Below are 24,270 nucleotides of genomic sequence, written 5' to 3'. Positions count from 1 at the left end.
AATCTTTTCGGCGTACCACTCAAAATCCATTTATTTTACCGTTATTCTTTAGATTATGTTGTGAACTAAGTTTTGAACTGTATTTGGTGAATGCAAAACACCAAACAAAGGAGTTATTACAAAATATAATGCGGCGGCTATCAACAATGTTATAATGTCAACGCCATTGTAACTGAAATGAATACAAAAGAAGCTTCGATTCAAGTGTCATTTTCTTCTCGGCGTATCCCGAGAAATCTTTTCATTTTCACAATATTTTGAGATTATACAGTAAACATACTTTGTGGATGCTTTTCAGGTTTGCAAAACATTTTTAATGCTGAAAATTTTAGTGCTAGTGCATGAAGATATAACTGAGGTTTTGAGCATATATTACGCGACATAGAAAAATATCTCCTCTTAATCATTTAAGGTGGTTCTAAATTTATGTGATGTTAAAATGTTGTGACGTAATTACCGAAAAGGTCTATTACTAAAATTGTAAGGTTTGTTGATAATGTTCCTCCGGGGTATATTTTTTCACACTTTGCAAAGAAAAAACAATTCTGATACCAAGTGCGTATATAGAAGTGATTTGAACCAAGCGCTTCGATTTCGTTTAAATTATATTAATGCAATAAATTAATTGCCATATTAAAACAATTTATTCAAAAAGTCTCACGCCCTCAGTGCGAGGCTGCGAGTGTTGATGTTCCCTTTCGTCGATTCTAAAAAAGAGAATTTCAGAAATAGCTATATTCAGATTGATTTAAATTTTCTATCATTCATCGAAGGAACGTTAATATAAAGTATTTTCTTTATGAAAAGGAAAGTAACGTTAGTTTTAAAACTGGTTAACTGACCTGTCAAAACAAACAACATCTACACCCATCTGCCGTTGTAATTCACGTATTTCGCTTTTATTATCATCTTCGCCCCAAGTTGATACAACCAAATTTCTTTTCTTTATTTCTTCGAAAACTCCTTTGTTTTCAGTAATGATATTATCACATAAGCAAGATATACCTAAGATCTTCTCAGACTGGGCAAAACCAACAACTCTGCCAATCGTTCTAATCCTGATATCTTTATACACTGGATATTTAACCGTTTCCCCACAAACACCAATCTTAACAGGAAACTTCTTTTGTTTTCTACTCAACCTACGATAAAACAAGGCTGGGTTGATTCTCAGACTTAAAAAAATATTGAATATAATCTATATACAACTGAATTTTAAACTGCCTATCGTGCCTGTGTTTAACCAAATAGGCGAACTTAATGACACAGCAAGTTGTGTTTAATTACACGTCAATGCGTGCAATGGAAGTAAGAGAATTTTATTGTTTCAGCATGCATGTATGTTGCCTTCACACAGTTATTATCATAAACTAATAAGTTCTAGAAAGATCGACTTACAATTGAACAATGACAGGTGAAAAGCACATCAGGATTATTTTTCGATTTCCAATATTTTTCGAGACAGATTTCAATAATGTATCAACATAAAGGTTGATGTCAAGAAATGGGGCATCCTCGTGACCCTAAAATATACACAACTTTAACTTCATCAGAAATTGACGTTTGGCCATTTTTTTTGTGTACGCGAAAAAATTGACAAGTTTTCCTTGACAAGCATACAGCCTTTTTCAAAAGCTAGTCATGCCAGGTTTTCAAAAAGGCAAAATGCTCGTGTGTACGGCCGTTAAGGAAAACTTGACAAGGAATTGCGCAGTAGGGAACAGCGCAACAATATATTCCAGCCAATTGAGCGGTGTCTGGAAGTTTTATCATTTTTGTTTGTTTTGAGATTCGGTCGTATACTCATTTTCTCATGGCTCATATTTATCGTAAAATATAGCTCGACATATATATTATCGTAAAACTTGTCAAGAAAAATTTTTCGCGTACACAGGAGCAAATAAAACTTGTCAAGGAAAACTTGTTCGGCATATACACACCAGCAAGTGAACTGGTCAAGGAAAACTTGTTCGGCATACACACCAACAAGTGAACTTGTCAAGGAAAACTTGCCCATCTGCACGGGGCTTTTGACGGTTAATATAATGTAAATTATGGCTATATACCTGTTCGGTTTCCAGATATTTTACTTCAAGCTCGAATGGGAAGTTTTCAGGCAGATTGGTTAGTACCTAAAATAAAAATTCAGAAAAATTATTAATAATAAGCTTTCTTTTACACAAATGGAATATCATATGCGTGACAAATAACGAGTATTGGATATTCACATGTCATATATATACTTAAATCTCGCAGGAAAAACTCTTCAATGGGTTTCATCGTTATACTTATTTATACAACAAATCATTTACTACCTCTTCAAGCGTAGGAAACAACTTCTGCTGTAGCCCATTACGGTGTTGCAATTCATCATTAAACTCTGTAAAGAGAAGAAGTAAGGGTTATAAGTGTAAAATGTTTTTATGTTGCAATAAAGGGGTTATTATCTTGATTTATAAAAGATAGAGGACTAACCAGCTGATCTTGAATGTATAATCTGAAGAAGAAATATCGAATTAAAGTTACTATATCGTCTAGTTACAATCGCGAACACTAGGATTTAACAGCACTAAATAATTATATGTTTGTTGTAACAATTTTACTACATAAAAAGCCTAAATAACTAGGAAATGTTAAATATATAATACAGCAACTAGATTTTAAAAGGGGAAGACGTAGAGTGACTTGAAAATAACCCGTTGCATTGTGGCATAAACGTAACACGTATTTTGAATGTTTTCACGTGAGTTTATACACCAATGAATCAGGTTGCAAACAGAATGTGTTCATTGGGAAATAGAGAACAGGAACATACGTGCTGAAAGAAATAGTCATAACCTTTAAATCCTGCAGTTCTTGATATGTCAAATCACATACTGGTATCACTTGCGAACATCTACTTTCATTCTAAAAATCATAGTAAACAAGATCTATAGTAAGTTTTGCAGTTCAAGGCAAAAAGGCTTAAAACAAAATATGGCAAAGGTGTGTGGAAATAATATTCACGCCAGTTTCAGCACATGCAACCTGCCTTTGTTTGTAAAGCTGCATTAAGATACAAATCATGGTATATCACAGGTATGAGATCTTTGGTTACATGAACATCCAGTTCCAAACCATCAGCACCCTATATTTGAAATTATTGTCTCAGGAGTTGATTCGATGGATTTATTTTCTTGAGTACGCTGGCCCAGTACATGATGACGAGTGATGAGACGATCATGCACAATCATAGATTTTCGTACCTTTTCATAAGCCTTTAGAAATGATTCAATTGTGTTTTCTTGGAAACCAGATCTTCGCAGAAGAAATTAAAGTTTAATCAGCCTGACAAGGAACTTCTACATATTCCATGACTACACCTGCGTCTATTTTAACGGGTCGGGTCAGGGCTAGAAAGTCACTGTAAGAGTGACCTCACTGACTTGCATTGCAGTAAAATGCTCCAAGATATTTCTCCGAGAAAATGCTTCGTGTACAAAAAAGACTCGACAGACAAACAAACTCGTATATTAATATGCTTTTATTTACCTTGCTGATCCAAAAGTGCTTCCACAACCCCGATGTCCCATGTTCAATGTTTTCCCTGCATTCTGCCAGTTCCTGTCTGTCCAATTTTCGATATTATGAAAGCATTTGTCGTCCAGGGGTTTGATGATAACGTACTCTACTGCACAATTAAAGATATTGAGATATCTTAGATATTGTTCATATATGTACAAGGATCAAATCTGTTATTTATGCATAGCCATAATGTATCGGCAAACTTGCTGTCACAGTCAATATTATAGAATACCGCATTTATGAAATAGCCTAGATCTATGCCCAATATGGTAGCTCATTCTAGCGTTTCAGAATCAACCACGACCACTGTCCGCGACAAAGAGTTGCGTTATCCAGTCTATTTACAGCCCAGTAGGAAGTACCTTGCACAGAGCCAGTAGGGAGTTCATTCTCAGCTAAACCAACATCAATAATCCCACAACTGCTTTTGAAATGAATTGGTTGAATAAAACCTTGACCAACGGTTTTAAATTCTTCCGAATTGTTATTATCCGGAAGATAAACTTCAACTTTGAACGCCTAAACTGACAGACGTCACAGTAAAAATCACTTGAAACAGATAAAATGTCAATGGGATGGAACATTATACCAAACCATACCGTGTGGTTTAAATCAAATACTCGCGTGACAAAGGAATAATGCTTATTGGGATCGTAGCATACTCCAGATTCCTCTTGGTTTTTAACGACACCTTCGTATTCACCAACGATCTGAATAAAAAAAACAAAGCTTTCGTACCATTCACCTTAGGATCTCTCGGTTTTAGCAACCTGGGCCGGGTTGTTCAAAGTTAGGTTAGCGCTAATCCTGGGTCAGTTATATTCTACTCCTGTTTTGGTTAATGTGCTTCTTCTGCATGCACCGCTGTTCGTTTCAAGAAACACAAAAAGAATTCTATTGTCTACCCTTATATTTCAGCGATTAAAAAAATTGATGTAAAAATTTGAGTTAATCCAAAAGTAAGCTACCGGCTTTTGAACAACCGGGATCTGGGTCTAATATACTACCGACTTTCCATACCACCAATCTCGTGGCCAGATCATATCACAATATGATATCCTTATATAGATAACACCTCAACTCTACCTTAATATTTACATTCGACGTTTTTCTGCCGGTAAAACATCCCTTGTCCTAAATGAGGGAAACATCAGCAGTATTGTAAGACTCGTAAAGCATACAACAATTGCTTGAGAGAATACTTGATATCCTGAGTAAACAAACAGTTCTGAATTGTCTAAACGTTTCATGTTCTAATTTTTTTCTGGTTTGAAGATATAGTATAGGCCTGTCTTAGTTGAGGAAAGAATATCGAAGGAAGATTTACCATATCCATCGCAGTCATTTTAATTTTGTACTTTCCGGATTCACTTCCACTGTTGTTTCCAAAGATATTAATAGGAAAACCACTGGAATTATGGATAGTTAGATGAATCTCACTGTCATATACCAACCAACCTTCACACCATGATGGATCTAATAACAGCATTATTATAATTAATGAAAACAGCATAATGATATCTGTCCGAAATTGACTCTTTACTGATGCCTTTATGTAAAACTTTTTTCGTGAAAACTAATGTACACAAACGCTTTGCTTAAAATATTGCACTGTCCAAATATTTAAAACTATTTTGTTTCAGAATAATCACCAAAGATACAAAATTTGGAAATTATTATATCAGAACCAATGGGAAGAACGGGCTTTTCTTCATCTAAAAGACTAAAGCCCATTTTCCACTAGACGAATTTATCCGCACGAACTGATAAAAAGTAGGAAGCGATTCTACATTTTGCGTATCAAGCCAATCGCATCACCGGATTTAAAAAATCGCTTTGCGTCCGCGAATAACTGATTCGCCCAGTGGAAAACGGCCGGCTGATTGCCGTCATCGGCAATCTCCTAACGATTCAGTAGTGCCCTCACTCGGGGTCAGTCCAGCTGCTACATGCATGCATTTCATTTTTCTTTAGACTTTGCGGTTCATATTTGTTTGTCGTGATCGTACCATTGACATCTAAGACACCACCGATTATCTCATTCAACACTAAAACGAGACCAGAAGTGATCGTAAATATAACCAGTTCTCCTTTCGACGGGAGCGACGGTATATTTAAACACAGTTATTAGAATATACATGGTTTGGAGACTAGATGGAAGTACAATACAACTCATTATCTATGTTATTGTCCAGGTTTATGCAAAAAATGGTTCCTTATCCGTCACATGTCTATTGTATTTTTGCCCAACTAACCAATAGCAATGGCTTGGCTTAGCTCCTCAACCGTGACTTGAACAACATGTTAATTCAGACCTTACTATTGGTTTATTTGTTCAAAGTACAATAGACACGTGACGAATAAGAACAACTTTTTGCATAAATGTTCCCCGACATAGATAATGAGTTCTATTGTACTTTTATGTAGTCTCCAAACCATGTATATTCTATTAACTGTGATTTAAACTAAATTAAACTCGTCCTAGCGGAAAGTGGGCGTAGAATGAGAATTGTCTTTTCTACGCTACTCCAGCTAGTCTAGGGAGTGTTGTTGGGAAAGTTGTTAGGAAATGTTAACTAGTTTAAGGGTTACGGGGTTTAATTAAGACCTACCAGAAGATTCTTGACATGGACCACATTTGATAATCGAAAACTGATCAGTTTGGACGGAACCAATTAAATTTTCGCATAAAAGAAAACGGAATAGGACATGCTCTTCGTCTTCATCAAGATCAACACTAACTGACCAAGTTCTGAGAGAGCTGAGAGACAAGGAACAATATTAAAACTATTAGACTTCCTTAGGTTATTACACATGTCTGCTTAGCCAGACAGACAATCCCCACAGGCTAAGAAGATAGCAATGCAGTAAAATGAATCACAAATTAAATTAATTTTATTTAGTGGTGTCTTATGAGGTTCAGCTCCCAGCCTCCCAATATATTAGAATGGACCAGAAAAGATGTGGCATAGGCTAAAATTTACTTCGTTTATTGTTTCCCAGAGAGATGCTGACTGGAGAAGTTTTTTCCCAAAAGGCCAAAAGATAAATAATAGAAAGATGAGGGTACACTATAAACCTGGGGGCTGGGGGGAGCCGCTCCCCCCATGGTGCATTCAATGTTAATTGTACACCAAAGATATACCAAGATTTTGTAACCCTTGCAGAGAGGGCTCCTAGGTGGAGAGGAGAGGACTCCTGAAGTTGAATTTTTCCCTGCTGATTATTAAACAGTCCTTTCGATCAGTCCTGATGTTTAATATTATCATCACTATATTAAACCTGCAGTCTAAGTCTCCTGATGAAGGCTGTAACTTGTGCTGTAACTCCACACTATCATGTGGCAACCATCTACCAAGGTTCTCATGATTTCCAAGTAGTCGTACATGTTGATGTGATGGTAATTTGGCTTGCACAGAAAACACTACCATTGTTCATATGAATATTTCTTGTCAATTTTTTTTGTCCACTGATCTTATAGGCTGGATAGCCCTCACATCTTATAGTTCATCCAGTTTAAGTATAAAGTTCAGTGCTGATCGAAGTTCTCATGTCGTTCTAATGAAAGTAAAGTTGTTGGTTGAAATATGTTTGGTTCACTCGTACGAATATCGCCCGTAAGACAAAGGTTTGGTCGATTTTTTCTACATCAGAGATTTATACATAACAGATTATTCGCGTATAAAAATAACAAGCAAACTACTGAACGTTTCATTGCAAGTGGAAGCCTAACTTTAGCTGGAGTTGTAGGGCTCGGTGGATTTTTATGGTACAAACAGGATGATCTAAAGACAGTGAGTGAAGTTCACTGTCGAGATGAAGACAATCAATCTCACCAAAATGAAGAGAATATAACACTCTATCAGTTTGCAAGCTGTCCATTTTGTAATAAAGTTAGAACATTTTTAGATTATTATGGCATGAAATATGATATTGTTGAGGTTGACCCACTGTTTAAGAAAGAGATCAAGTTTTCTGAGTATAAAAGAGTACCAATTGTTGTTATACAAGGAAATCAGGTATGTTTGGTTATATCATACTGGTTATGTAAACTTGTTTCATGTTTGTAGTTTGCTTAAAATGTTGCTGGAAGATGTGCCCAGGGCCATCAGGCTGTTAAATCATAAAAAAACAAATTCCTAATCTAATATTCTACCTGATTTCTTGGATGTAATTTACTAACATAAGCCAATGTCTTTTCATAGATTTTCTCTATTATTAATTCCTAATGTATTGTTTACCTTTAGCTACATGACTCTTCACTTATCATCAGTGTGTTGCGGTCTTACCTTCTGAAGCAAGATAGCTTGGAAGAGTTGCTAAAATATTATCCACCAATTACAGTTCAAGGTTCAAATAACAAAGATACCATTGAGTATGCCAATCGCTATGGTATCATGTTCAAGACAGATTTTAATGAAAGCAGAGTGCAAGAAATAAAGTAATATTTCATGAAGTGATAATTTTTTACTATAATATAATTGTGTTTGATCAGGCAGGTTTTTTTAAATCATAGATTGGAACGTAAATGGCGAAGATGGGTGGACAACACCTTTGTGCACACATTATCTCCAAACATCTACAGAACATGGCAGGAAGCCATGGAAGCATCTGAACATTTTTCACATGTTGGAGATTTTTCAGCCACTCAGAGATTTCTGGCAAAATATTTTGGTGCTGTCATCATGTATTATATTGGAAAGAAAATGAAGAAAAAGTAAGTCATTACTATGCTAATAATAAATTGAAGCTTGTGCTTGTCTTTACTTCACTACATTCCAATTGGGAGTTTTATTTCTCCATTCCATTGGTTTTCACTAAGCTAAGATAGTACCGTAATGTATTATTATTAGTTAATGGTAATTAAAATTTAGCCACTTATGGGCACAATTAAATTGCAGAGCTGCATAATGATTGAATGATTGTTAGTTATATGGTAGTGAGAGAGAGCAAAATACAGTGCTCAAAAAGGGTCCAAGCTTAAGAAATACCTGGAGAATCAAAAAGAGTTCTGTTGAGCCTGGCAGAAGATTCCTTCTTCGCTTATTCTTACTCACCAATTTGTTCCTAGCCCAGTTGACCACCATTGTTACCCTACTACTTGAGGAAAGCTAAGTGGTCTTGAAATTTTGTAGATATCGTTTAAAGGATGACGTACGCGAGGCCATGTACGATGAAATCAAGGTGTTCATGAAAGCGTTGGGTAAAAAGAAGTTTTTGGGTGGAAAGACACCAAATCTTGCGGACTTGGTAATAATACTCTGACTGTAGTCGTACTTGCTTTAGGCGATACAAAACGATTAATTCACCATTCGTTTATTTTCAGGCAATGTTCGGAGTTTTACGAGGCATTGAAGAGTTGAGTACTGTTAAAGACATAAAGAAACATACAAAAATTACACCCTGGTTCGATAGAATGAAACATGCTGTGGAAAATCACGAAGGAGCTGCTCTTGTTGCTTCATGATTTTATGATGAAAATCACAGCACTATCTAAACTCTAAAGAAAAGCCATTGATGTTGAATAAGACTGTTTACTCTCTGCTGAGAGTTTATGGGAATGGAGACAACATTTATAATTAGAGCTGTTTTATGTTTGAATATTTTAAATCTATTCTCCATCCGTCAAAAATCTCCAAATACGGAGTAAATGACGCGACTTTCGAATGTATAAATTCACAATGATCCCGATGATCAGAAAGAAGTGATCCAAAGTGATAATGTAGCATTTCATTTTTAGCATTTGTAACAGTTTAAGATCTAATGCAAAATTTGTTGATTACGTGACACCATTATAATAATACTACAAGTTGTAATAAAATGTAGCAACAAGTGCAATATTTAGAAAACTCCCCAAAAAAGACAAGGTTTGAAGTGACGTATTTCATCTAGAGATAGCCGTATTTTCATCTGTTTTTTCCTTTATAACTACAACTGATTCAGACGAGAAATTTTGCCTAAAACAAGCTTTTATGTAGCATTTAGATAGGGCAGGAAGTCTTGTTTAAATGTATAGTCCGCAGATAATAGGTAAGATAAGATAACTCATTGTTAAATTATAAAATTGTAACATCATTGTTGCATTTCTGTGTGCACCATAACATTGTTTTGATCCTGTTTTCAATCAGGACTGAATATTTTGTACATTTCCACTGAGTAGAATAACAGCAAGACAGGGCCTATTTTAACATGGAGTAGTGCGCATTTTGTGCAGTGTTGATAGGAAAGTGTTCGGTGTCAGTCAGCGTGCAGTATTTATGTGAATGTCTGCTACAAGATGTTGAAAAGTTTTAAAATATCTTCCTTTAAAAAGAATTGCGAAGAATATGAAACGCGTATATCTGTGTTGTAAAATGTATATAAAAAACGGTATATCTGAAGTGGCTATTTCAATGACGTCATATTTTTGAAAAAGAAAGTTATTTTCTGAAGATCAACATTCAACACCGCAAGTCAAAGTCTTCAACCATGGTACTTGATGCTTAATGTGTGCAGTATCAAAAATACATTAAAGTTCGCAAATATAGAAAATACATAGAGAATAATACATGGATGCGCGGAAATATGGAATTTATTTCGAGTGTTGAGAATGCTATATTATTTACTCTATTTGTGAAGTTGCTTTAAAACAGCTGTTTATACCTCATATAATATCTACGCTTGTTAATTTATTATTTATGCAAAACTGGAAAATACTGAATTATTTACTACATGCGACTTTGTTAACAGATACTGGTAAACATTAGCCGTGTTTAAAATGGGGATATTTTATTTTCGAACATGAATCAGGCTTGATATCTTAAATTGGCTGAGATTTACGATTGTCGTTTACGAAGTTTCAACGATTCTGTAAGTTTTAAACACTTGTAGAATAGCTTAAATAGCATTGCATTTTGTGGTATAAAACGTTAGCATTGTGTCAGTTTTGCGGTTCCAAATGTTTGTCCATACGATACTTCAAATGCCACAACCTGTTTCGCATGCCTTGGAGAAAACTCTTTCAACAAACACATTCCTGGCGCAATCAGGAAAAAGATTGAGAAGAAACCTGATCCCTGAAGCGTTGATTGTTCTGCGGAGACCGCTAAAATGTTGTAGATCATGTCTTCTTTGACAATATCACTCTCCCCCACCCGTTGTTATTGTGAGGAAGATAATTTTCCTTTACAGTCCTTTATTAACTACACTAAAAATGGCGTAAGACCATGCGCTATCTTTTGACAGAGTATTATTTTTATCTTAAAACATAATAGGAATATAACTGACATCATTGCTTGATCCTAGAACATGCTCTGGGACATGGTTGATTCATACATTATACAAGTGAACTTGCGGTTCAGGAGTGATGCATGTTTGTTGGCTCGTAGTTTCAGCCTCAGTTCATTGGTTTTTGCGTCCCTTTTTTTCACGATAGACTCAGTGCAATCTCACCCTCTCACAAATGTGCTAAACTGCTTAAAGTAAAGAACTTCTCGAGATTTCGATCTAGGCCTAGGAGTTTCCGTAAGAATTTAGTAATTTTGTCCCGCCCACCCCAAAAAAACTCGTAAACTCAGGTACTCAGGTACTACGAAATTACAATCGTTCTCTTCTAACTATCTAACGGAGAATGTTGTGAGCACATTTGATGAGAAATGATTGATTTGAAGAATAATTATTTGAGTGAATCATGTGGAAATGATCAAGGTACAATCCAGCGACAATATATGAAGATGTTTTTAGGAACTTACTCTTTCTGAGTGATTTATAATTCAGTTATACATTCAGTATACATTAAATACAAATCCTTACTAATCTATTCTACTAAATCCTCTTGTGTAATATCCTTATGATATCCTTATAACCCATATCATATATAATATATAATATATATCTTTATAACCCATTTAGAATCACAACGTAAACCACAGGGCACAGGACTATGTATGACATATAAATTTTTACAAGAAACACTGTAAAACCTTCGGCTATTATAGCTCTTGAGTCTTATCTAAAGTATATCCGTTTCTTTACGGTATCTGTGTTTGTGTCCCAATTCCAGCATTTCTTTACCGAGGTAAAGTATGCATAATTCGTTCCTAACTTCCTCCAAAGTTTCTTACTCCATTGCCTGATTGTGCTGCTCGTTTCTTGAAAGCAATCAATCATCGTCGTTTGTCCACGTATTAACACAAAAATTAATCCTAGATGCATCAGAATTGAACTCTCTTAAAGAGATAGAGATCTATTAGCACGGATGCAAAGTTATTTCTGCCGACTACCTGTCATAGTTTAGCCTCTTGACAATCTTGCATGTGATCCTAAATAAATGGAAAGATATCCCATGATAGTGATATAACATATGGCTAAAGATACTTAGTTTATTTAATGCAATCATAATGTCGCAAATCTACATCGGTAAAATGTTACACATGCAAAGTTTCACGTTTCTAATCTAATCATCAAAAGGGTGAACAACGAATTCTTGGTATGGAGAGTTCCGTAGCAAACGAGCTTATCGTGAGAAATTGTTCAGTAAACACACGAGTCATTCGGATTACGAATTTTTCGGGTAAGCTGTTTCTAATTATCACTAGAATACATTGGACCCACGATCTGACGAGTATGAGAATTGGACGATGGCCACGCCCAAGAAACTATTGCGACTCATGAATTTGAAAGGGGTTCGGTGCACGCTCTAAAAACAGTGGGAAAATTTCAGGTACTGCATGCAGGAAGAAACAAGACGAAAAATTGCGTGGAACTTAATTTAATTAATTAATTAGCAAAAATGAACGAGAAAGAGCAAGGTAACAGCGCACGTTTTAAAATATGGTAAAAGTTTAGAGTTGTGACCGCTGGCCTGAATTTTGCAGTGAATTCTGATTATTCAAAATCTGTATTGACGTGTCAGCGATCTAAAAGCATAGCGAGTTTATAGACTCTCTAGTAATATCGCTTCTATAAACCTGCTTCCAGAACTCTTTCATCGTCTGAACTCTTTAAACACGGTTCCTAAGATCAAGGAATCTTACAGTGATTGACCTTCTTCTCGTGATTTGGACGAGGGTAAGTAAAATACGTTGAATGTCTCTTGCTCATTTTGTTGACGTTTGGTAAACGATTTCTTAACGAAAGAAGTACATGCTCATTTTGCCTCGTCTTAAGAGATTACAAGACCTTTTTTATTATCACACATTCTGTATAATAACCTGATTGAATCATGCTTTCAAAAGGTCAATTCAGAAGGCTTTTAGGTCCATAATAACATATGTGGCTAATTAGTTTCACATTGAAAATTTGCTTGACTCCTCACAGGAATTTAAACACTAAATAAATAATGACCATCCCTAAAAAAATAGGCACGCTCGCGTACGTTGTAAGTTCAAGTACCTCCGTCGCGTTTTTAGAAAAAATAATTCATGGGATGTCACAGTGAATGAAAATAACTTTAGATAACCTAATTTTATCTTGTGTAAAACTAATCTCAGTTTCAAATTCATCTGAGAATATGGACTTAATCAATAAATTAGTGTGCACAGCCATTAGTGAGATGTGATACAAAATTAGATAGTCATATTAATGACAAACAAATGTTTAAGTCTTGGCAAATATAGATGTTGGAAAACAAACATTGTGCAAGTCATATGCAAATGGATATCCTAATAATTTTGATTTTTAATAAAATCAGCAGACTGTGCATACAGTTACCACTTACCATAATTAAGTATGCTATTAATAGCACTTACATTTAATGTCTGTATGTAACTTGCATAGCTGTAAATGCTCAGTATTTAAGTAAAAATATACATGCATGTATAGGGTTGTAAGAGCATAGTTCCCATGATTAGTATGAAGTAAGCAATATTTCACCCTTTACTGTAGGATTGCAGTGTACACTTAACACATTAAATGGCATATGGTAACTGATGTGATAGATGCTTTGGGATGCATTGTCAACTAATTAGATAAATGTTATTAGTAAGATGTCTTATATCTGAATACACTTGTCAGCTAATGTAGCCAGAATGGTCAATAAGTTCACCATGTTTGTTTAACTTTTGATGGGTCAATTGAAAAACATTTATAAATGGTTAAATGGGTCTTTAGATATGTAAGCTGCATAAATACCTCGCAATTTTTGCAAGCATGAGTTTTTAACTCTTTGTGATATTAGACCATTTTCCTTATCAATGAAAATGTATCGTGTCTATCTCACTTTTGCCTCTTGATGAAATATACATTATAGATGATATTAACCAGTCTATGTTATCTTAATAACAGTCAAATATGTATCTTACAGTGAAATTGACCATTCAACAAGTAGTTTTAGGGCAGGGGGGAGTGGCATATCTAAACATATGCTATGTGACTATGTCTGTAGGACCAATATGAAATAATTTCATTGTAGACAAACTACCTACCTATAAGTTTAATTAAATATATTAGCTTTACAGAATCACAAAATGATTATCTCACATTAAACATACATACCTATTTCATATTTCAGCTGAAATGTCATCATCCAAACCATATATAATAACCTAGCCAGCCTTGTCCAGCCAAATATATTTTTAACAACGTATGGCAAAATAACGCGGTGACAAAGTATTTAATTTTTCTCCAATCTCATAAGTAACAGTAAACATCGCCTTACGGATTATGAGGCGAACGACATGTTTTATTTCAACGTTTAATCCCGAATATTGTGATCATTCCCCAAATGAAGGCAAATACAATGTTTTGAACTTTTCTAAAACCAAGATGGCCAACCTGAGCCCACTATCAACTGAACAGCGCTATTTAAAATGCGCGTTTCTTCTCGTTTCTTCCCGTTTGCGTTTTTCGAACTCGGTAAATATCCACAAGTCATATTAAAAACACACACTAGGTTTTTTCGATTTAAAAAGATTTCACTTGTTAATGCTTTTAAGCCAATGTAAAAAAACATTCTACGGACTTTGAAGTAATATTAAATAGTAACACAGGTAAAAACGGTTATATAATATGTTGTTCTTGATTGCAACAACAGTGTTGTCCTCCTACGCCCTACAAGAATGCACGGTTGTCAACAAAATGATATCACAACTTTTTCGCCTTTGCCGAATTATTCGTAACAGACTTGTTGACACAAGCACGTTGGTAGGGTTCAGCACAACATTGGTCCGGCAAACCAGTTTATTTATCCGAACCAGGAACAACATTTTCGTTTTCACCCGTGGTAAAGGAAATTAATCTCTCTATGTGATCTGTAAGTCCCGAGAACCAAGATGCCAATTTATTGCTAGTAAAACTAGCAAAGACGTCAACTCAGTGCTAAATAATTCTCACGTCTGCGAATACATGAATCAATGAGTAGGACTATTCCGCATAATGCCAATTGACGGAAATATTAGAAACTCCAAATCAATTCATGAATTGATATGATTGATCCATCTCTTTTCAGTGCGCAATTACCCACTGAGTACATTTGCTATAGTTATCCTTTTATTAGCATATATTTTCACATGGCTATTTTTTGAGGCCCACAAAAAAAATTGTCTCACAAAAAAAATTGTCCACAGAATTATTCAATGATTTGTTGTTCTATCTTTAGGCGTAAACAAAAGTTGGCTAGTCGACTTTCTATTGACCCAGACACACTTACCAGCCGAGTCAGAATCCTTTCAGATATACAATATCTTTAAAAAATTAAAAATGGGTAATAAAAAGTCAAAGAAAAGCAACCAGCAACAACCAGGACCTGCTCCAAAGCAAAGTGAACCTTCCGGAAGGATTCCTAAGGACACAACATATATTTTGCTTATTCACAAGTCTACGGAAGAACAAGAGCGTGTCGTACGACATTTTCGAGACGCTCTGACAAGTAAGGCTAGTGGGAAAGTACGCGTAAAAAAAATCGTGAATGTTTCCAGTCCAAGTTGTGAAAGGGACGTGAAAGATTCCTCTTGGGTGGACGAAAATGAGAGTGACATTGTTGTTTTATTGTGCTTGACAGCCGAGGCAATTCCGACGTTGGAACGAATAATGAGAGATAAAGGATACGTGAGAAATGATTTGCATCAAAAAGTTTTTTCCGTTTCCTTTGGAGCGAGCTTAGAATGGCCACCGGCAGGAATACAACGTGTTGCTCAAAATGCTCGTGATTTTGCTTTCAATTTTGAAAACGTGGATAATCTTAAACCGAAAGATTTTGAAAAATCCGACACGATGCTAGCTTTGCTTGCTGCAATAAAAGGTACATGAATATGAATAATTTGAACGATCACCATTCAATTAGTATAGACCATTGGATAATTGTGATGGCCGAACATGCACGGTTAGGATTCAAGTAGAATTGCTAGAGGTCACTCAGAACACTGAAAGGTTCCTATAGTTACAATCTGCACTAGTATTAAGACTGTTAAGATTCGTCCAGGTGATTCCTATATCTTACTTACCTGATAATGATTAAACAGGTAGTTTACAGTGGGTTTTAGAATAGTAAATATATAGTTGTTGGTAAGAGGATACTAATTATATACTCTTAAATATAATGTTAAGGCCCCTTCACACCATGAGTGTTTCGGGTCCAAAAAATCGGATGGCGTAACTCCTAAAAAGGTTTGGAGACAAGAACAAAATCTGCAAAATATATGAATAAGTATACTGGATAAAACAAATAGCTGTTCCCCCCTTATTCCGCCAAAAAAAATTATCGAACGGTCTGAAGAAGAAGCGACCAAAAGTTGGATCCAATCGGCAGGGCCTTTCACTACATTTCTCGTTGAAAAGTATTTAACTCCAAGGTACCGAAAATTCTGACAAGCCTGATTGCCGAATTCTAGCTGTCACTACATTACCTCTTTATGATCTTTATGACTGACAGATATTACCCTAGTACAGACAGTTAACTTTCACATTATAACTGACTCTGATAACGGAACTCGCTAATCGGATGGCTAGTTAATGTAATATAATTTTCTCGTCAGAAAAACATTTAGATCCGACAGCTAACGATAAATTTTTTCTAAATCAGAGCTGAAATATACCACAATTTAGAGGCCCTTTATACACGCGTATCATTTTTTTTATTGTTTTTAACTCCATATTACTCGAAATTTCGACTCCTGCCCTGGTGAAATTCTAGCGACAGACCTTGCCACCTTTTGCCTTTGTTGTGAAATACTTGGGTAATCTGTGGCCAAAAGGGCGGGACGACTGAATATTCTAAAGTTTCTGAATAATTTGACAATAATCACGATATTTACACGAGTATTTGTACAAGTATTACTCCGACTTCTCCGGGTTTTCTGAAACCGAGGAAGCATGACCCAAGTTGGTAAATACACATCAGTTCAAATGGAAGAAAAGGAGTCAGATAATGGAAATAATGAGCTAGATAAGCTCCTGAACACTTATGATGAAGAATTCTGGTTGAAGGTCAGACGCTTTTCAAGAGTATATTCATATTGATAGGATCTGTGATTAGATGTATGATCATTATAATCGCAAGTTTGATTGCTTTTCTCGAAAGATAATTCGTAAATTTAAGATCATTTTATATGATCTTCTTTCTGTCTCTTCTATCTAACTATCATATATCTTCAGTCAATTATGATGATCTTAATTTTTGGACATGATAAATGACTTATTCATATTGTTTTTGTTGAAAATTAAATAATTGATTGAAGTCAGTGAACTGTTTGTTTTTAAATTTTTCTGCAGGGGTGTGGCTTGTATACTTCATATCATGAAATGGATATTTTCATGATTCAATCTCCAATGTTCTGGATAAATTTATGTTTTATGATAACACAAAATTTGACCCATCAAGTCGGATTTGAATAGAATTTGGTGTAATTATTGAAAATGTTACAGTAGAATGAGTAGATTGACCCCTCAAAATTTTCTTATTTCCACAACATTGCCTATATTATTGTCTTATCTGCATTGTCTCATCTGGTGGTAGTTTGCTAGCTAGCTACCACTCATCTTTCAGTCTTTGCTCCTCCCTAAAGTTAGGACTTGCCCAATGACAGTAAAATCATAGGCAGATTGGAGGCTGAAGTATTAGGATTTACATTTTAATTAATTAAGGTACAAGAAAAATTCACGCCTGGTGGGATTTCATGGAGTCGGGCAATGGATGAAGTTAGAATAGACAGAGTGAAGGCCAAGCATGGTGATAAATACTTGCTTGTTATAATACGAGATTGGCCAGAGAGTCCAAAGTACAAAGGTAAACAGGATTTGGTGGCAAGTTTGGAATCACAGGTAAATATTAGTACCATATTTTAATTTTTGACACAGTGTCAAATAAAGTAGAGGTGTTGATCAATGGCTAGCTGAAATTTGGTTAGAAATAAACTCAGGGCTTGTGGATTTTGGAAAAGGGATTCAAATTGTTTGGTGTCTCTCCTACTGGTCATTTATCTTAGATTATATATTTTATTGTTAGCAAAACCCAAACCATGGATTATTTCTTAGATTAGCCGTTTGACAGAAATTATTATGGAACAAGACACAGATGAAGACTTTAAGTATTTTCGTAACGAGGATAATGAGGCTCGGCCTACTTTGCTTCATTATGCTGCTGATCTGAACTTCTCCCATGTTGCTACACACCTTGTGAATAAATACCCATCACTTGTCTACCATGAAACTGAAGTTGTTGGTGAAGAAAGAGGTTACCTTGCTGTGGAGAAGGCACTGATGGCTAACCATGACGAAACTGCTGCCTTTCTCATTTCGCGCATGAAAGCAGACTGGTAAGAGCATATTGGACAAGTACGTAAAATATATTAGGGCATCCAAAACATGAACCTTAAGTTTCATCCCCATTTTTCACATTACAACAACTTCTACACTATGCCTATTGCTAAAAAATATTGTTCTTTATATCTGCCTATTATGACTGAAGGGAAACTCTTCTTGGTGGCGGCTGTAATTTCTAATATATCATGCAGATAAAAAATAAGATTTGGCAACTTTGCAGAGCTATATTTTCAATATTGTGCAATCTAAATTTCCATGTAGTAATGTGGCCGGTAGTTTAAATTTAGTTCAAAAGGGGAATGATTTATTATTAAGTTTTATGTATTTTGTGGGGTCGTGGCTAGCTTTGAGCTATTATAACAATTGTGCATTTTAATACATATGTAGGTATGAATCTTGCATGATGATTGTATTTGTAGTTTAACGTTTAACTTGGTGTGCTTTCTTTTTATATTTCCATCCTTTTATAGGGTGCACGAACTTTTCCTGTATAACAAGGACCTGAAAGGCCCAAAGTTTAGCTTTGGTCAGTTGATCAGCTGTAGGAATCCTGAAACAAACAAACATAACATGTCAGTAAGTTTCTCAAGTGAATGTATTATTAATTTGTGTACTGTAACCATTCATTCAAAGTAGTATTATGTCTTAATTCTTACATTTACAATCCAATGTCACAGTCAAAAATCAGTTACAAGGATAATTACTTTTCTATTTTAATGACTTCCTTACAATGGCAAGACGTGACTACAACAGCTAATTGCTGTGGTTGGGACCCAAGTACCCTGGGGGGAGGGCCCTAACCCACCTGCAGTGCACGCTACTTTCGTAGTAATCATTTGAGGTGCTTGCGTAGTAATCATTTAAGGTGCTTGCGTAGTAATCATTTAAGACGATTCTCTATTACGTCTAAGCACACTTTGTTTTTAAGCTCCGCCACGGCCGCATGAGCAGTGATGCAAATCATGCAATGTATTATGAAAACAGCCTTAAACATAAAACATCATTATTTTTTTGTTATACATGTACAAATTTAGAAGACAGTGGTTGCTGTGTTGGATTCCTTGGTCAACCCGCACTGGCCATATCTGCCAGAAAGAAAAGATGACGACAACAGCGAGGAGATTGAGCGTGCCTGGTCCAGTGTCCCGGATGATCCACTGGACTATCATTTCTACTATAACGTCTTGGATTGCGATGATGAAGGCAGAATACCCAAGATTAATGACGCGAAAAACAACGAATTTGATGTAAAATCCAAGTCATGTCTTCGTCGGTTAACAGAGAGCAAAAATAAGGTAAAAAATTATTAACAACTTTCGTTGACGGACATGTCCAGTATTTTGAAGTGTGAATTACTTCTATATTTGGTTTTTATACCTGTTCTAGGAAGGAAAATAATTTACAAACACTAATTTATATAATAAACAAACGTCTCCCAATTTTTTTTTCTCGGACTATGAAAACTGCCCACCTCGTTCCCAGGCTGTTGTTTTGTGTGCACTCAAGCAGATAAAGGAACTTTTACTCGTGCTGAAATCATTTCACTCTCAAGCTTTCTTTTCTGTGTTTGTGGCGCTATTTGCAGGAGGCAATTACACATCCTGTGGTCAGAATGCTTGTTTTGAGAAAATGGAGTAAATTTGGTCATTTGTTGTTTAGGTAATATATCGATCAATGTTTTTCTGGGACCAGTTTTATGAAAGCTGGATAGCGCTATATCCACCGGATAGTGATTTTTTAACCGTTCTAAAACTGCGATAAAATTTCATTTTTGGAACCAACAATTATTAAAGAGGGTCCTTGATCTAGGAATACTAAGTTTAATAATCAAAGTTTATAGCAAACAACGGGCGATTTTAAAGCGATTGAAAACTGAACCACTATCCGGTGGATAGTGCTATCCGACTTTGATCTGAAACCTTGAGACAATGGAGGAAGGAGTTGATAAAACGTTTAACCATTTGATTTTGATTTTTTTGGTAAACCATGCTAGGCCTTTCCCGATTGTGCTCGGCAACTTTTAATAAAATTCAAAATTTGAATAACTGTTTTGGTTTCCAGTTACATGGAACAACGTTTACTTTTTTGAGTAACGGGAAGCAACTTTTAGGCTTATACATGATCCATACTGCTAATTGCTCACTAGTTATTAAATAAAATCTCGACTGTTAAACTAATTATTTATTCACCAGCACAATCAGGATAGACCTAAACTATGCAGATGCATCCATGATCCGTCCTAGACTAGTGGACTCTACCTATAATAGTTACAACTAGAATCTCGGGAACGATAAAATTGAGGAATAAGAAAGAATCCCCCTGTGAAATTTACACACATGCAGTTTTTCAGCTATTATACTAAACATTTTGCTTTGCATAGAAAAACGCTATTCACTCGTGTAGGAATTTCTTCGCTTTGTGCATGATAACTGATGACACACAATAAACATGACTAAAGAAATCGCGCATCATCGAATTTTACGTTATGAATCGAAAAATTCCCAACGGCTAAAAATGCGAAGTAAAAAGACCTGTAGTCAACGACTGTCGCATCATAACGCTATATATATTGTGATACGTTTACACGATTTCTCATGTCCGCTTGTAATGATATTTTTATTTTCAGTATACATGCGTGTTTCTACACGTTATTCCTCGCGTTGTTATCTTATGCTTTGGTCTTCGGAGCGACACGAAAGGATCCAAACAAGTACGAAGGGTCGGCTGACAATTTTAGACTCTTTTGCGAGGTTTGCAGCATCATTTTTGTGATGATATACATCATTGAAGAAATATGCGAGATTGTTCGGTAAGTTTCGTTTGTAGTTTCCCCTTGCTTTGTTTTGGGAATACCGGCCACCTAACCTACGATATAGACGTATATGTGTGTAAAATATTTCCTATTTCCCGCCTGGCTTTTCAGGGCGTCTGTGCGCAGGCTACCGAGAGATTTCAAAGCCTGGCTTGCGAGGTTCAGGAGATTTTTGACGGAGGTTTTCTCCTCCTGGTGTATGTTATTGAGTAAATTTAACAGAATAGATTATATAACATACAATTGTCTGCTTAATTCACTAAACAGTATACGCTAGAAAGAGAAATTAAACCTGGACGAAAATCGCCTGTGTAGCCAAGCTTTAAGCCAACCCACAGCATATGTAAAATGCACCAGTCACCTAGTGGTACGCAAATCGTTTATTTAGTAACATTCTTCTCACTTTGTGAACACGTACGTGTGCTCAGGTTTAGCCAGAGGTTTATTACCGTTAAGCATTTGTATTCTTTAGAGAATCAAAGGCTTATTTCAAAGATCCGTATAACTATTTTGATTGGCTTGGTCTTATTCTTGTTCTCATTGTCATCCCTCTTCGATTTGCTGACGTGAGCGCACAATGGAGTATTGCAAGTCTGGGATATTTGTTCAATTTTCTGAGAATTTTTAAGTTCTCATGCATTACCAGGTACACAGGCTTTTTTTAACTTACGAACCAGAAATATCCACCAATATCCATGTAGACTTAACGAAGCGATGTTAATGACAAAACCTAAGGTATTTAAGGCATTTAACAAAGAAAATGTGCTAAATTTTTATGACTTTAAATGTTAGGACAACGGGGTTGTATGCAAAGACATTGGCTAAAATCATTTATCGTGATATTACACGTTTTGTGATTCTGTTTGCTGTCGTCTGTGTTGGTTTTTGTGGTGCCTTGTTCATGGCGTTGACAGCCACTGGAATGCAGGATATTACCAGGTAAAGTACGATTTACGACATTTGGGATATTTCTAGATCGTTCCATGATTGGGTTTTTTGTGGTATTTGCAAAAAGGTAGAAAGAGTTAGTTTATGGTCCGGGGAGATATAGTTTTTCTTATATCTTCTGTCTTTCAGTAATTATGGAACACTAATGCTGGCTGCCGTCAGAGTCCTCACGGAACAAAATGCAGTAGAAGAAGACTATGGAAAGTTTAAGTATTTAATCCTCATATTTTTCTTTATAGCGGAGAGCTTACGTAAACATGCCAATCAAATGATGAAAAATGTGATAATGATTGCTCTGTATGCGATGTCTAATCACAAGAAACCTTTTTTGCGACTTGCGTAGAATGTCAGCCATTAAAACAGAACTCCTCGCAACATCAACCCATGTTTTCAACTTTTAGTATACTGTATCAAATTTATATGCGTGATTATTATCGACAGGTTTCAAGATATTATAGGACGATATATACAGATTTTGCATTCTTTATAGCCCCTTAAGCCCCCAGTTGCGTTTTACATTTTTGGCATGGAAATTCATGGAAATTGGAGTTGTACCATAGTGATTCATGTTCATGACTATATTGTCCTAACTCCTAATGATAATAACGGTGTTATTAATTGCAACAGTGCGATGTGTTACCTAGACTAGTAAATTCGTTAAATTTTGGAAGGAAACGTTACGCCCAAACAGAGAATATTCCGCAAACAAAAACATAACTTCGAATATTTATTATTTAATTTTTAAATCAATCAATTAAATTAATTCTAGCCTGTTGACATTCTAGTGAAGTCGAACTAGTATTAACGTAGTTTTCTCGACACTAAAATTTTTTTCTGTTGCATATCATTAGCTGGTTAACCATTCTTATCCTGCTTGCTTATATGGGTATGGTCATTGTGATCTTACTAAATGTCCTCATAGCCCAACTGAGTTTCACATACAGTGAAGCGAAAAGTTCTGCAAGGCTACAATATGCTGTTGAAAAAATGTCAATCGTCACTCGACTTGAGCAAAGCACATTTGGACTTGTAAGTAGAAATTTGATTTTATCGGCCTGATTTATACCAGAGACGAATTATCCATCTGGACGAATGACCCCTGACGATGATGATTCGTTTGAGTATAAACACACGACAAACTATCTGGGCCAGTGATCTGGACGAACTATAACTGTGTAGACGAATATGCTATTGTTAAACAAAACAGAATCGCGCGTTTAGAAAGTGTTGGGAATTTATTTATGTCTCTCCTACGATCAATTTTTCTGTGATACCCGTGTTTTACACAGAACTATCTTTCACTTGCCCAGGTTCGTCCAGATAGTATAAATCGGTCCATTAAGGACTGATTATAGACTAACTTCTCCATCAAAATAAGTACAGACAGTATGGCATACTTCATTAATACATCTGAACTTGACCTATGCGCGGAAGATCTCTTGTTCTCACCTGATTTCTTACTCTTAGTGTCTTCGAATAACTTTTAGAATCTTAGAGTGAAGTATTACGAAGATGGGGAACGAAAAAGCGAGACAAAACTTGCAAATGGTAATAGGAATTATCTAGACCTATGAGCTGGTCCAAAATACGTTTCTCGTGCTTACCAGAGTTCAGTCAACCATTGATTACATTTATCTATTCTGTAGAATTATTGGAATACAGCGAGGAAAGACATCCATGGGAGTCCATGGAAGACAAACTCGCATTGGTCAGGTAAGAATGATCTGCAAATTGGATAAAGAAAGGTGCAATCTTTCACTGGTTTAAATTGTCTAATAACTTTTTCAGTGTAAGGTATAAAAAATAGTTCATCATATTCTTCCAGGGAAATAATGAAGAAAGTGATACAAAGACGGTCAAACAAAGCTGAATGATATTATGGAAAGAAGGTTCTTAGTGAGATACCCATGTTGGCAGAAAAATGATTTTTTAAATTCAAGGTTTCATTTAGTCCTGACTGTAGAATAATCAAGTAAGTTAGAATGGATGTATTTTTTTCTTCTTTACACTATTTAGAGACCTTTATGACCACAGTTAGTGGGAGTTGATGGAGGAGACAATGTTTTTGACATGTATTGAGCCCAATGACCAAGCAGGAATGTGCTTTATTTGCAAATAATGTCACAGCACAGCTCTATTACACTGTAAATTGTATTCTTTCATATCAAATAATCTTTTATTTAGGGAATCTAGTATATATTTACAAAAGT

General features: G+C 35.6%; 4 protein-coding genes across 6 annotated transcripts; 3 read left to right on the top strand and 1 right to left on the bottom strand.

Annotated features, from left to right (window-relative positions):
• Positions 1-497: 497 nt before the first annotated feature.
• On the bottom strand, positions 498-7,007 carry LOC114519105 (glycerophosphocholine phosphodiesterase GPCPD1-like). The gene is made up of 16 exons (XM_028539171.1): positions 6,177-7,007; positions 5,574-5,612; positions 4,892-5,040; positions 4,651-4,698; positions 4,164-4,274; positions 3,927-4,083; positions 3,532-3,670; positions 3,246-3,297; positions 3,032-3,127; positions 2,839-2,907; positions 2,476-2,497; positions 2,316-2,380; positions 2,067-2,132; positions 1,399-1,523; positions 843-1,142; positions 498-707 (listed from the first exon to the last, which is right to left on the bottom strand). Exons 3-16 carry the CDS (start codon positions 4,907-4,909, stop codon positions 644-646), a joined length of 1,332 nt encoding a protein of 443 aa, XP_028394972.1. The 5' UTR covers positions 4,910-5,040; positions 5,574-5,612; positions 6,177-7,007; the 3' UTR covers positions 498-643.
• An 80-nt stretch (positions 7,008-7,087) lies between these two features.
• Positions 7,088-9,603, top strand: LOC114519106 (prostaglandin E synthase 2-like). Its single transcript, XM_028539172.1, has 5 exons — positions 7,088-7,583; positions 7,812-8,005; positions 8,081-8,281; positions 8,700-8,814; positions 8,891-9,603. The coding sequence occupies exons 1-5, from the start codon at positions 7,152-7,154 to the stop codon at positions 9,029-9,031; spliced, it is 1,083 nt and encodes a 360-aa protein (XP_028394973.1). The 5' UTR covers positions 7,088-7,151; the 3' UTR covers positions 9,032-9,603.
• Positions 9,604-12,460: 2,857 nt separating this feature from the next.
• On the top strand, positions 12,461-16,594 carry LOC114518855. Its single transcript, XM_028538871.1, has 2 exons — positions 12,461-12,612; positions 15,140-16,594. Exon 2 carries the CDS (start codon positions 15,241-15,243, stop codon positions 15,787-15,789), a length of 549 nt encoding a protein of 182 aa, XP_028394672.1. The 5' UTR covers positions 12,461-12,612; positions 15,140-15,240; the 3' UTR covers positions 15,790-16,594.
• LOC114518853 (transient receptor potential cation channel subfamily A member 1-like) lies at positions 15,704-24,249 on the top strand. 3 transcript variants are annotated; one of them, XM_028538867.1, is made up of 15 exons: positions 16,636-16,965; positions 17,623-17,799; positions 18,013-18,293; positions 18,771-18,876; positions 19,335-19,595; positions 19,886-19,959; positions 20,927-21,109; positions 21,585-21,758; positions 21,905-22,051; positions 22,190-22,270; positions 22,912-23,089; positions 23,548-23,608; positions 23,707-23,773; positions 23,886-23,949; positions 24,077-24,249. In XM_028538867.1, exons 1-14 carry the CDS (start codon positions 16,852-16,854, stop codon positions 23,932-23,934), a joined length of 1,953 nt encoding a protein of 650 aa, XP_028394668.1. In that variant the 5' UTR covers positions 16,636-16,851; the 3' UTR covers positions 23,935-23,949; positions 24,077-24,249. The 3 variants fall into 3 exon arrangements, with proteins under 3 accessions (XP_028394669.1, XP_028394668.1, XP_028394667.1); XM_028538868.1 differs by lacking the exon at positions 16,636-16,965 and adding an exon at positions 15,704-15,781 and having other exon boundaries at positions 23,886-24,249; XM_028538866.1 differs by having other exon boundaries at positions 16,639-16,965; positions 23,886-24,249.
• Positions 24,250-24,270: the final 21 nt, after the last annotated feature.

This window comes from Dendronephthya gigantea, unplaced genomic scaffold (assembly GCF_004324835.1).
Source record: "Dendronephthya gigantea isolate DGI-Jeju-01 unplaced genomic scaffold, DenGig_1.0 000012F, whole genome shotgun sequence".
Classification (NCBI taxonomy): Eukaryota; Metazoa; Cnidaria; class Anthozoa; order Malacalcyonacea; family Nephtheidae; genus Dendronephthya; species Dendronephthya gigantea.
Note: the sequence above shows the minus strand (reverse complement) of the source record. Positions and strands in the feature narration are given on the sequence as shown.

Coding starts and splice junctions, on each gene's coding strand:
- LOC114518855 (XM_028538871.1), top strand. CDS start 15,241: ATGGGTAATAAAAAGTCAAAGAAAAGCAACCAGCAACAACCAGGACCT.
- LOC114519105 (XM_028539171.1), bottom strand. Junction 2,381..2,475: donor TATACATTCAAGATCAGCTG/GTTAGTCCTCTA, acceptor TTCTCTTTACAG/AGTTTAATGATGAATTGCAA. Junction 2,133..2,315: donor TGTTTCCTACGCTTGAAGAG/GTAGTAAATGAT, acceptor TTTTTATTTTAG/GTACTAACCAATCTGCCTGA.
- LOC114519106 (XM_028539172.1), top strand. CDS start 7,152: ATGTTTGGTTCACTCGTACGAATATCGCCCGTAAGACAAAGGTTTGGT. Junction 7,584..7,811: donor TTGTTATACAAGGAAATCAG/GTATGTTTGGTT, acceptor GTTTACCTTTAG/CTACATGACTCTTCACTTAT. Junction 8,815..8,890: donor CACCAAATCTTGCGGACTTG/GTAATAATACTC, acceptor GTTTATTTTCAG/GCAATGTTCGGAGTTTTACG.
- LOC114518853 (XM_028538867.1), top strand. CDS start 16,852: ATGACCCAAGTTGGTAAATACACATCAGTTCAAATGGAAGAAAAGGAG. Junction 17,800..18,012: donor TGGCAAGTTTGGAATCACAG/GTAAATATTAGT, acceptor ATTATTTCTTAG/ATTAGCCGTTTGACAGAAAT. Junction 19,596..19,885: donor TAACAGAGAGCAAAAATAAG/GTAAAAAATTAT, acceptor CGCTATTTGCAG/GAGGCAATTACACATCCTGT.